Genomic DNA, 11,741 nt, shown 5'->3' with positions numbered 1-11,741 from the left:
CCTCCCCCCCTCCCCCCCCCCCCCCCCCCCCCCCCCATTGGCTAACTGGCCTAGCTCAACCCACCCTCCAAAGCACAAGTTCTGACTGAAATGTGATTGTGAGCGCCCGTGTGTAGTGCAGCTGAATGGCCCTGTGCACAGTACAGTGTACAATACCAGTAATTCTAACACGTTGCCAGTGTTCCTGGTACATAAAGGATTGGTGATCTAAGAAACTTAAAGGTGCAGTACGTAGTTTTGCGCGTTGTTGTCCCCTGCTGGCCACACAGAAAATGTGCTTATGCTACGTTTTCTAATAGCGCCAAAAATGGGCATATTCTTGTAAACAAACCAAATGTGAAAATGGCTCGTAGAGGCCAGTGTCCTACCCGACCCTAACCCTAACCCGACCCTAACCCTAACACAGCGCTCTTCACTGTACGTCCTTTGTGATGTGATCTCATTCCGGTTTATAATTGATGACTATTTTAAAACTGAAATCTACATACTGGACCTTTTAAGTTAGTTAATACAAGAGATGATGATCTCTGGATTGTGATTGGCACTTTATTCTAGAGTAATATATTTTTAAAACCCCCCCAATGTTACTATTACCATGGTAGCCCCCCAGGAGCTGAAGAGTTTTATTTGCCATGTTTACGAAAAAACTGTCTCAGTCTTTGAGCAGTGAGGGAGGTGGGGGAGGCAGAGAGAGAGAGAGAGGGAGGTGGGTGAGGCGGAGATTTCAAGACTGAGAAAAACAGAACCTATCCTTCAGGGCTTTTCAATTCCACATGAGATACTTGAACATTTAGAAGAAAAAATAAGTCAAGCAATCGTTTTTATTTCAGACAATTGTTTTTAACTTTGTTTTGACCAATGGGGGGGCGGGGCGAATGAGGATGGGATGGGATGATTGGTTGTTGCACTCGTTTTTGGAGGGAAAGGCAAGCACACAACATTACGTCGTCATTATGACATCATTATGACGTCATTCCTCTGGTCTTCCATCTGTGATTTCATTGGTGCGTTTCTCAGACGGCGCCCGAGACACGATGTATCTTTGACCGCAGCCCAGAGTTCTCTTCCTAGCGGGGGAGGCTGGCGGAGGTAGAAATCGGAGGACTGGCTCGTTGTAATGAATGGTATATGGAAAGTGTTTGATGCCATTCCCTATTCTGTTCCACGCATTACAACGAGCCCGTCCTCCGATTTCTACCTCCACACGCCTCCCAGGCTTCCTAGTCTCTTCTGACTAAAGCCAGAACGGTGGCTCTGGTCAGAACCAGCAGGGTCCATCTGGGGACAGCGGTCTTCTGAGATTTGCCCTTTTTTTTTTCTTTTTTTTTTTTTTCTTTCTTCCGTTGTGAGTTGGACTGATCTGACGTTGGTCCACCGTCTCCACAGCAGAGCAGCGTTCAGGGGTACAAATGGGAGGTTTGTTCAGATGTTCCTCCTCTAAGGAGCCTCTGACCCGTTACTGTGAATAGAAACACACAGCGGTTCGGTTCCAAAAGCCGCTGTTGAATACGACCATTTAGAATGCATCAGTGGAGGTAGAAATCGGAGGACGGGGCTCATAGTAATGCATGGGACACGTGTGTTTGATACCATTCCTCATTCCGTTCCATGCATTACTATGAGCCCCGTCCTCCGATTTCTACCTCCCCCAGCCTCCCCTGGAGCGCTTGCACATGTTGCTTAATTCTGAAGCGTTAGTGTGGTTATTGGAGCTGAACCGATGTGCATCACCGGGTCCTTTCTGAGTAAACTGGAGATCTCTGTCTTTTAGAGGACCCAAATGAAACAAAAACCAACTGCAGTTGAAGTTTTCTGCATTCTTTCATTCTTTTTTTTTCTTTTCTTTTCTTTTTTTTTGGGAAGAACTACTGTTTTATCATTTTGCATTTTATGTATCCATATCATTGTGATGCTGACTGTGTGTTTGGGGTTTTGCACTGCTGGGTGAATTGTGTGTTAAAGTGCTACGGTGGACTTTTAAAGCCAGGCGGACGTCCCATCTTGAAGTACGAAAAAAAAAAAAAAAAAAAAAACTTGAAGGAAGAAAAATCTTTTGAGATTTTTTGGGACTTGGGATAATGAGTGGTCAATAAAATTGGTTGACAAATGATGAGTCGTCTGTTTGTTTGTGGTCATTTGTGGTCAGTTGAGGCTTTGTAGTGATGGACAGTGTTGGAATACAGACCTGTGTGTCTGATAACGTGTGCTGTTTCTAAGACTTGGGACTGGCGTCTCTCACAGGGGAGGCTGGTGGAGGTAGAAATCGGAGGACGGGCTCATTGTAATGCATGTTTATTAGGACGTTGCTGTCCTGTTGTTTCACACATTGGTGCCATAGACATACTAAGGAGAAGAGATGCGGAGAGGAGGCATAGCTACTAGCTAACTAGCTAGCCAATATAAGACATGCTTTATTATCCTGGACTTGAGGGTCGTGTGTGTATTGGTATCTGTCTGTCTGTATGAGTGTTGAGGGTATTACCGCAACCACTAACCCATGCCCTGTTTCACTTACCGGCTGGTGGTCAGACACCGTCACATGACGTCGGCCTGCACACCAGAGACACTCCTGCGACACCTGGTGGTCAGAATAACACAGTACAGCACAGGACAAACGAGGCGCGTTAGAGAGCCAGCTGGTAGCTATTCTGACCACCAGGTGTCGCAGGAGTGTCTCTGGTGTGCAGGCCGACGTCATGTGACGGTGTCTGACCACCAGCCGGTAAGTGAAACGGCATGGGTTACCGGTCGCGGTAGTGTGCTCCAGGAGATTGTATCAGACAGCCAGACAGACTTCACCTCCCGGCCGAGGCAGACATGGCCCAGGGTGCCAGCGAGGCGGAGACCCTCACAGACGCGTTGAAACTGTTGATCGACTTGGGGAAGGTCCTCCTGGGAAACGGAAAGCAAGAGGCGGAAGGTTAGTGATGTTTATCCAGGGATCTATTTGATCACCTAACTTTACATAGTTCACTCAGGAGCAATGACACATAACATCAACTGTTAACACACTACTTTGCCAGCTACGGTATTTTTCACGGGGTTGTTATTCATTCATCAGTGAATGTGTTCATTCATCAGTGGATCAGCTGTCGGACCTGTGTTTAAAGAAGGAGAGGGTGATCTGGGGGATTAATTGTAGCAGCTCTAAGCCTTGTCATGCCTCTTTGCCAACTCTGGAAGTTGCACAAATAACTGCTTTGTTGCCCCATCCCATCCCACCCCAGCTTCCCTTCAAGACTACGTCCCGAATAAAATAACCACCCTGTTCGGGCTGATGACCGCAGCTTCCAACTTCTACAAAGAGTGGGTACAGTATGAAACGGCAGTTTGGTTGTTCTTGGAGAAGTTTCTCTCCATCGTTGGAGAGACACAGAGTTAAAGTCCATTCAGTCCAACTCTAATGAATAGTATATTCTGTTTTCGTGTCTTAGTATCGGGGTGAAGAAGAGGAGTGAGGCGGAAGCTCTGTGGAAGAAGTCTTACCAGTAAGTTCCTTGACAATGCAGCATACAATACAAATACGCAGTATTGAGGGAGGACAAGACAATACGTGACAGTGCAAGATAAGTGAGACGGTTGGACAGTGACGATTGTTGGGGACACAAGATAGTAGTTGATTGAAGTAGTTCAGTGGAATGTCAATATTTGCACTGTGCCGTTGGTGTAAGAGGTGTTGTTAAAGTGACTGCGAGTAGAGTCCATTCTGTGGACTCGCAAGTCTTATGTAAAAGCTCCAGTTTTTCTTAATGTTTTTAATATTGTGGTGTTGCACTGTTAACTGTTATCGTTTGATCGTTGCGTTGTTGAAGAGTTGCTTACCCTAAAGCATTTCATTATATGGTATCTTGTATGTTGTGTAAATGACTATTACAATTAGATTTTATTATATATTTTAACGTAACTAAAAAGATATTAAAACGACTTTTCTCTCCCCTTAACCTCTACCAGCCATGCCAGCGTGAGAGAGCAAGTGGATGAGCTGCTGCAATTGGAGGTTGTGTGTGTGTGTGTGTGTGTGTGTGTGTGTGTGTGTGTGTGTGTGTGTGTGTGTGTGTGTGTGTGTGTGTAGATATCACTGGTTACCTCTACACAACGACTCATTGTTATCTGGTAATATAAGATGCTTTATTATACAGGAAATGTCCTGGACTTGAGGGTAATGTGTGTAATTAGTGTGTGTGTGTGTGTGTGTGTGTGTTGGTATCAGTGTCTTGAGGGTAAAGACTGATGGAGATGTAATAGAGATGGGGATGTTTTGTGTGTGTGTGTGTGTGTGTGTGTGTGTGTGTGTGTGTGTGTGTGTGTACTGGTATCTGTGTGTGTGTGTGTGTGTGTGTACTGATATCTGTGGTGTGTGTGTGTGTGTACTGGTATCTATCTGTGTGTGTGGTTGTGTGTGTGTGTGTGTGTGGTTGTGTGTGTGTGTGTCTATCAGTGTGTTTATCTGTGTGTGTGTGGTTGTGTGTGTGTGTGTGGTTGTGTGTGTGTGTGTGTCTATCAGTGTGTTTATCTGTGTGTGTGTGTGTAGTTGTGTGTGTGTGTGTCTATCAGTGTGTTTATCTGTGTGTGTGGTTGTGTGTGTGTGTGTCTGGTTGTGTGTGTGTGTGTCTATCAGTGTGTTTATCTGTGTGTGTGTGTGTAGTTGTGTGTGTGTGTGTCTATCAGTGTGTTTATCTGTGTGTGTGTGTGTGTGTAGTTGTGTGTGTCTATCAGTGTGTTTATCTGTGTGTCTGTGTGTGTTCCCCAGGGTGAGTGGGATGCGTTTCTGCATCATCTGGACGCTGGGCTGAAGACGACGGACACACAGCTGACAGGAGGGCAGAGGGCCCACAGTCTGAGTGCTGCTACTGCCCTCACTGACGCCAGGACCGGGGAGTGAGTCCACACACACACACACACACACACACACACACACACACACACACACACACACACAGTCTGAGTGCTGCTACTGCCCTCACTGACGCCAGGACCGGGGAGTGAGTCCACACACACACACACACACACACACACACACACACACACACACACACAGTCTGAGTGCTGCTACTGCCCTCACTGAGGCCAGGACCGGGGAGTGAGTCCACACACACACACACACACACACACACACAGTCTGAGTGCTGCTAGCTGTACAAATACAGCTGCTGTCAGCTCAGTGCTGGTACATGATTGTAAGAGTTTGGTATTCCATTGTGGTAAACCTGCCTGGCCCCAGATATGTCTGCTTCAGGCAGCTGCTATGAGTAGCTATTGTTGTCTGATACCTCATGCTATCTCAGAGTCCTTAGGTGTTGGCTGAGGAATCCAGATCTGGAGCCTGGCCAGGGTTAAGCTGATGGTGGTTTCTCAGGGGAGGCTGGTGGAGGTAGAAATCGAAGGACAGGCTCATTGTAATGCATGGAATGAAGAATGGTATCAATTTCTACCTCCACTGGTCGTCACAGGGCACAAGGAAATTGATAACAGTGTTACAAAGTGCTTTAGAAATACAGTAGATAAAACAGATATGCAAATAGAAGCAGAAACAGTGAAACACAACACATTAAAGAGAATAAGGGCAGTATCAATTAACATGATGCCAAAATGGAGCCTTGTGGCACACCAAAGGAACAGACACACCTTCCCAGACCAACAGACCTGTCTGTCTGAGAGGTAGGAGAACCATTTTAAGGCAGTGTCTGTAATCCCAACGCAATATCTATCGCGGTTCATTAAAATGTAAAGCACAGTCAGTAAAAAGAACAACAAACATAGTTAAACATTAAAAGCAAGTTTAGAAAGATGGGTTCTGAGGGATGGTTTGAAGGAAGAGAGCGTGGTGGATTATTTGATGTGGTTTGGGAGAGTGTTGCACAGTCAGTAAAAAGAACAATAAAAATAGCTAAAGATTCTAAGCAAACACTGTGTTGTGGTTCCAGGGTGGTGACTCTGGGCCAGTACTTTGGGAAAGGAGAGAAGTTACTGCTGGTTCTGATCCGACACTACGGATGACTACCGTGACGAGACCACCTGACTGTGCTGGAGACCAATCAGGTACGTCCACCTGAGAGGAGCACCTGCTCACCCTGGAACTCGCAAGTGTCCCTTCGGTTTTACTGTGTGGAGGGCCTGGAGGATTTCCTGACCATGGTTATAGCACTCGAGGCCTAGTTATAGGAAGAGCTTCAGGCCCAAACTAGGTGTGTTCTGATGTGGGCAGCACAGACTGTGTGTGTGTGTGTGTGTGTGTGTGTGTGTGTGTGTGTGTGTGCGTGTGTGTGTGCGTGTGTGTGTGCGTGTGTGTGTGCGTGTGTGTGTGCGTGTGCGTGTGTGTACGTGTGTGTTATGTTCTGTGGTTGTGTTGTGTGTGTATATGCTGGAGATGCTGGTGGAGGTAGGAATCGGAGGACGGGCTCATTGTAATGCACGGAATGGAATGAGGAATGGTATCAAACACTGTGTGTCCTCCGATGTCTACCTCCACCAGCCTCTACTGTGTGTCTGAACTGTGGTCATGTGGTCCAGGGTCTCCTAGACGCTCAGTCAGCGCGGGTCTTGGTGGTGGCGTTCGGCTCTCTGGAGGGGGCGGGGCTTTGGCTGGAGCAGACAGGCTGCAAGTACGACCTGCTGCTAGACCCAGAGAGGAAGGTGAGAACCTTGTAGACTCTGTTAGACCTGCTGCTGGACCCAGAGAGGAAGATGAGAACCTTGTAGAGTCTACTACTGATCAGAGTGGAGGGAGTCATGCTATCTTCTTAAGACAGTGGGCCATCTCTATAAAGGTCCTACCATAGCTCTCCTGCTGCAGGCTATGACTGGGCATACTACCGAGAGACACAAACGTGTGTGTGTGTGTGTGTGTGTGTGTGTGTGTGTGTGTGGCAGATCTACAGGACGTTTGGCCTGGGCTCGTCGTACGCTAAGGTGATGAAGTTCAGCATTCTGCTGGAGTATGGAGAGTACGTAGTCATCGACCGCGGCTTCCCCGACATCCCCCACCGCCTCCTGGAGGACATCTACCAGGTAGGGCTGAGGCCAGGGGAGGCTGCTGGAGGCCAGGGGAGGCTGGGGGAGGTAGAACACCAGGGGAGGCTGGTGGAGGTGGAAATCGGAGAATGGGCTCATTGTAATGCATGGAACGGAATGAGGAACATGTTCAATACCATTCCTCATTCCATTCCATGCATTACAATTATCCCTTCCTCCGATTTCTACCTCCACCAGCCTCCACTGTCTGAGCTAAAACAGAAAAGATTAATACTATTTCCCCTAGACAACATGGTGTAATTAAACCACAGTAACAGTGGTGGAAACCCCCATTCTAATAACGTTGTTGATTGAATCTGATTGCAGTTGGGCGGTAACTTCATCCTGGATGAGGGCGGCAGAGTTATCTTCTCTCATCCCTGTAAGACGCCCATGGACAGGCCAGGCGTGGCAGACATGGTGGCAGCTATGGCCTCTGGGGTCTCGGCCAATTTGTAGTCAGATAAGAGTCCCTGTGTCCCAAATCAACCCCTAGACACTGGACCCTAGACCCTAGGAACTAGACCCTAGACCCTAGGAACTAGACCCTAGACGCTAGCAACTAGACCCTAGACCCTAGACCCTAGGAACTAGACCCTAGGCAGGTGGTTTAGGGGGTAGGATTCAGGGTGTAGGGTTTAGGGGGTAGGATTCAGGGTGTAGGGTTTAGGGCCTAGTGGTTTAGGGGGTAGGATTCAGGGTGTAGGGGGTAGGGTTTAGGGGGTAGGGTTTAGGGGGTCTAGGGGCTGATTTGGGACTAGTGGACGTAGCGTAGCACTGACACCACAGAAGAAGAGCACTTCCTGGTCTCGTGTGGATGACGACACGTCTCACCCTCATGATGTCATGAAGAGGCGTGTCCGACGGACACTCACGAGCCAAGGACCAATGAATGACCTTCTTACTGCTGTGTCATTGTGATGCTCTCACCCTGAATGGCCTTCTTACTGCTGTGTCATTGTGATGTTCTGAACCAATGAGTGACCTTCTTACTGCTGTGTCATTGTAACGCTCTCATCCTGAATGAGTTCTTTGACCTGTAGATTGTAACTGTGACCAAGAATTAACAACCTTAGATTGAACTTTTTATAACATTTTATTGTAATGTTTACCTAGAATCAACAACCTTCGATTGAATTTCTTACTGGAATGTTGACTGTAGTATTGATCTAGTGGCTGTAGATTGGATTTTAACTATAATATTTACTAAACCTTGAATGAAATTATCTCTAATCATATTCATGATTTTTATAAAGCTAATCTCTGACCTTCTGGTACAGCTGTTGGTTCTACAGCCCAACAACCACTGGGACAAACGCAGGCCAGGCTCGCTGCAACGTGCCTGATTAGTGATCATTTCATGTGTCAGGGTTTCTAAACGGTGCTTAGATACAGTGAGTAAGATGGTGGTGATCCTGGGACACGTGCAGTAAGGACCTTTAATCATGTCTTACTGCATCTTATCTCTGCTGCTCTTGGGATTACCCTGTCCCCCAGATACCCTGTCCCCCAGATACCCTGTCCCCCAGATACCCTGTCCCCTGTCCCCCAGATACCCTGTCCCCCAGATACCCTGTCCCCTGTCCCCTAGATACCCTGTCCCCCAGATACCCTGTCCCCCAGATACCCTGTCCCCCAGATACCCTGTCCCCCACATACCCTGTCCCCTGTCCCCCAGATACACTGTCCCCCAGATACACTGTCCCCTGTCCCCTAGATACCCTGTCCCCCAGATACACTGTCCCCTGTCCCCTAGATACACTGTCCCCCAGATACACTGTCCCCCAGATACACTGTCCCCCAGATACACTGTCCCCCAGATACACTGTCCCCCAGATACCCTGTCCTCCAGGTACCCTGTCCTCCAGATACCCTGTCCCCTAGATACACTGTCCCCTGTCCCCCAGATACACTGTCCTCCAGATACACTGTCCTCCAGATACCCTGTCCCCCAGATACACTGTCCCCCAGATACCCTGTCCCCCAGATACCCTGTCCCCTGTCCCCTAGATACACTGTCCTCCAGATACCCTGTCCCCCAGATACCCTGTCCCCCAGATACACTGTCCCCTGTCCCCCAGATACACTGTCCCCCAGATACACTGTCCCCTGTCCCCCAGACACACTGTCCCCTGTCCCCCAGACATGCTGTCCCCCAAATTGTGAAATGAGTCGTAACAACTGTTGATAAACATATGTGATGATTTATTGATTGTTCTGTCTTTTATGAGTCTTTTTATCTTGCACAAGTCTTATCCAAGGTAACTGATATTTTATGACATACAGCACATTTGTGTTTGTTACTTTACTACTGAGAGAGAGCCCCAAGTCTGTACAGTATGTTGACAGAGAGAGTGGATGTGTTAGTTTTACAGGACATCTGTAGCGCCCTCTGCAGGCTAGCCTTAGCATTGTCTTTAGCATTAAACAGTAGCATGATAAAGTGTACTATGTAGTACACAGGTAGTATACAGTACTATGTAGTACACAGGTAGTATACAGTACTATGTAGTATACAGTACTATTTAGTACACAGGTAGTATACAGTACTATGTAGTATACAGGCGCTATACAGTACTATTTAGTATTCAGGTAGTATACAGTACTATGTAGTAGGTAGTGTGCAGTATGTAGTAACAGGTAATATACAAGGACATTACACCAGTGACACCCCATAATAATCTCACGTTTTGCCATCCAGAAGAACCGATTCTATTTGTAACACATGTAGTTGACTACGCACAAAATAGTCTTTCCACACTACTGGGCTGAGCTGTTCTGTGCTGGCCTGGTTCCACACTACTGGGTTGAGCTGTTCTGTGCTGGCCTGGTTCCACACTACTGGGCTGGGCTGAGCTGTTCTGTGCCGGCCTGGTTCCACACTACTGGGCCTTGTAGTGCGTGAAGCCTAGACGTGTCATAATCAAACTTGGCTGGGACCTCATCACAGAGCCTCGCCGTGTCACTAAGAGTCAGGAAGTGGATGAGAGGGTCGTCTGACCAATCGGCAATCAGGCGTCAAACTCGCAGAGGTAGGCCATGGTCCGCTCGCAGTAGTGGTCCCACCAGTCCCCGCTGTCCGACGCCAACGCCACGCAGTTCTCCCGCTTCCCGCCGTCCGGCTGGCTGGACAGGAAGTGCTTGCGCCACTGGAAGTAGGTGACGCGGGTGTTGTCCTGGAACAGGTAGAGCCCCTCGGAGCGCAGGTCCGAGATGCCCAGCCACACGGGCCAGTTCCCCGGGTGGAAGAAGGCCTTGACGTACTCCGCCAGGGCCTCCTGGTCCTTCCTGTCCCGGGGCATGGCCATCCTGCCCCCGCGCTCCTGGCACCTCTGAGCGGCGCCGGTGTAGTTCTCGTAGGAACGGTAGACGAGGTAACACTTATAGCCCACCCGACGGCCCTTCTGACAACCTGGAGATGGGAGACGGGTTTTTTTAAGACCTTTAATCTCTTCTTGAACAGACGTCAAGTTGTTGCAAACAGTCGCCCTGCAATTTGACTTGCTCCCACCGAGCCTCGAACTTGCGACCCCTGGCTTGCCAACACACGTGACCGTCTCCTCAAACACCCGATGTCAACCAGCTACGCTATTGAAAAGCTAGCTATTGGACAGCGCGGATAGTGGGGGTGTTTGACCTTAAGGAGTGAGTTTTACCATCTCAACTAGGTTACAGTTTTGTGTTATGTTTTTTCATCATTCCATTTGAAAACATTTGAATTATACAGGTAAGGGACTTATGCATCGGAGGAGTTATTTTCAGAAATTTTCATTGCACAAAATGTAATGATAAAGATGATAATATTAATGATAATAATGGTAATGATCCCCAGAGGAGAGGTAAACACTGACCCTCCAGCCGGCCGATGAGCCTCCTGTTCTCCTGGCCCTGGAGGTCCACCTGCACCAGGCCGTCCTCCACGTCTCCCAGCTTCCCCTCCAGACGCGTCACCTTGTCCAGCAGCTGGCTGACCTTCACGTCCAGGGTGTAGTGGCCCACGTTCAGCCTGTGGATGGCCTGGTCCATCGCTGCCAGCCGAGACACTGGGAGGAAACAAGGAGCTAAGCTAGGGGCTAGGAGCTAGGAGCTAAGGGCTAGGGGCTAGGAGCTAGGGGCTAGGAGCTAGAGCCCTCGCCTCTCCTCAATCAATCCATCAATCCATCCATCCATCAATCACATTTGTTTGTATAGCGCTTTTTACAAAGAAAATTGTCTCAAAGTGCTTTACTACTAAAACGATACAAACAATATAAACAATATGAGCTAACATCATAAACCCCCAAAAAACAAGAAGAACATAGGCAGCAAGGAAAATCTCCCTGGGAGGAAGAAACCTTGAGAGGAACCAGACTCCAAGGGGGACCCATCCGCCTCTGGCAGATCAGGTGCTGAACAGTAAACTAATGTGGTGTCCCTTGTTTAGATCTGAAAGGCTTGGACAGGTGTAAGCAAGATGGCTGCCTTTCCAACCAGCGTGTTAGAGAAGCATCAGAGAATGATAGGATAATGCTTTTACCTCACAATCCTTTTAGATCTGCTCAAATATTTTGCGTGAAGGGACAAGGGGTCGTTTCTGGACAAAGACTTACTGTGTTAGCAGTGAAATAATTGTGTGGTGTCAGGGGAGGCTGGTGGAGGTAGAAATCGGAGGACGGGCTAGGATTGTAATGCATGTGTGTTTGATACCGTTCCTCATTCCGTTCCATGCATCACAATGAGCCCGTCCTCCG

The 11,741-nt window shown here is 48.2% G+C and overlaps 2 protein-coding genes across 3 annotated transcripts in view; one reads left to right on the top strand and one right to left on the bottom strand.

Moving 5' to 3' along the window:
- The first annotated feature begins 2,752 nt into the window (after nt 1-2,752).
- selenol (selenoprotein L) lies at nt 2,753-7,679 on the top strand. The gene is made up of 9 exons (XM_083688479.1): nt 2,753-2,920; nt 3,228-3,306; nt 3,435-3,488; nt 3,952-3,997; nt 4,751-4,878; nt 5,925-6,039; nt 6,511-6,633; nt 6,871-7,008; nt 7,339-7,679. Exons 1-9 carry the CDS (start codon nt 2,818-2,820, stop codon nt 7,468-7,470), a joined length of 918 nt encoding a protein of 305 aa, XP_083544605.1. The 5' UTR covers nt 2,753-2,817; the 3' UTR covers nt 7,471-7,679.
- Nucleotides 7,680-7,774: 95 nt separating this feature from the next.
- The window catches only part of clec11a (C-type lectin domain containing 11A), a 5,625-nt gene continuing 1,658 nt past the window's right edge, over nt 7,775-11,741 (bottom strand). For both annotated transcript variants that reach the window (XM_083688422.1, XM_083688421.1), the window contains exons 3-4: nt 10,863-11,054; nt 7,775-10,423 (exon numbers count right to left, since the gene is read on the bottom strand). In XM_083688422.1, the coding sequence (XP_083544548.1) occupies nt 10,023-10,423; nt 10,863-11,054 (593 nt within the window). In that variant the 3' untranslated portion in view covers nt 7,775-10,022. The remainder of the gene's footprint in view (nt 10,424-10,862; nt 11,055-11,741) is intronic.

Source organism: Argentina silus, assembly GCF_951799395.1.
Source record: "Argentina silus genome assembly, chromosome: 17".
NCBI lineage: Eukaryota > Metazoa > Chordata > Actinopteri > Argentiniformes > Argentinidae > Argentina > Argentina silus.
Note: the sequence above shows the minus strand (reverse complement) of the source record. Positions and strands in the feature narration are given on the sequence as shown.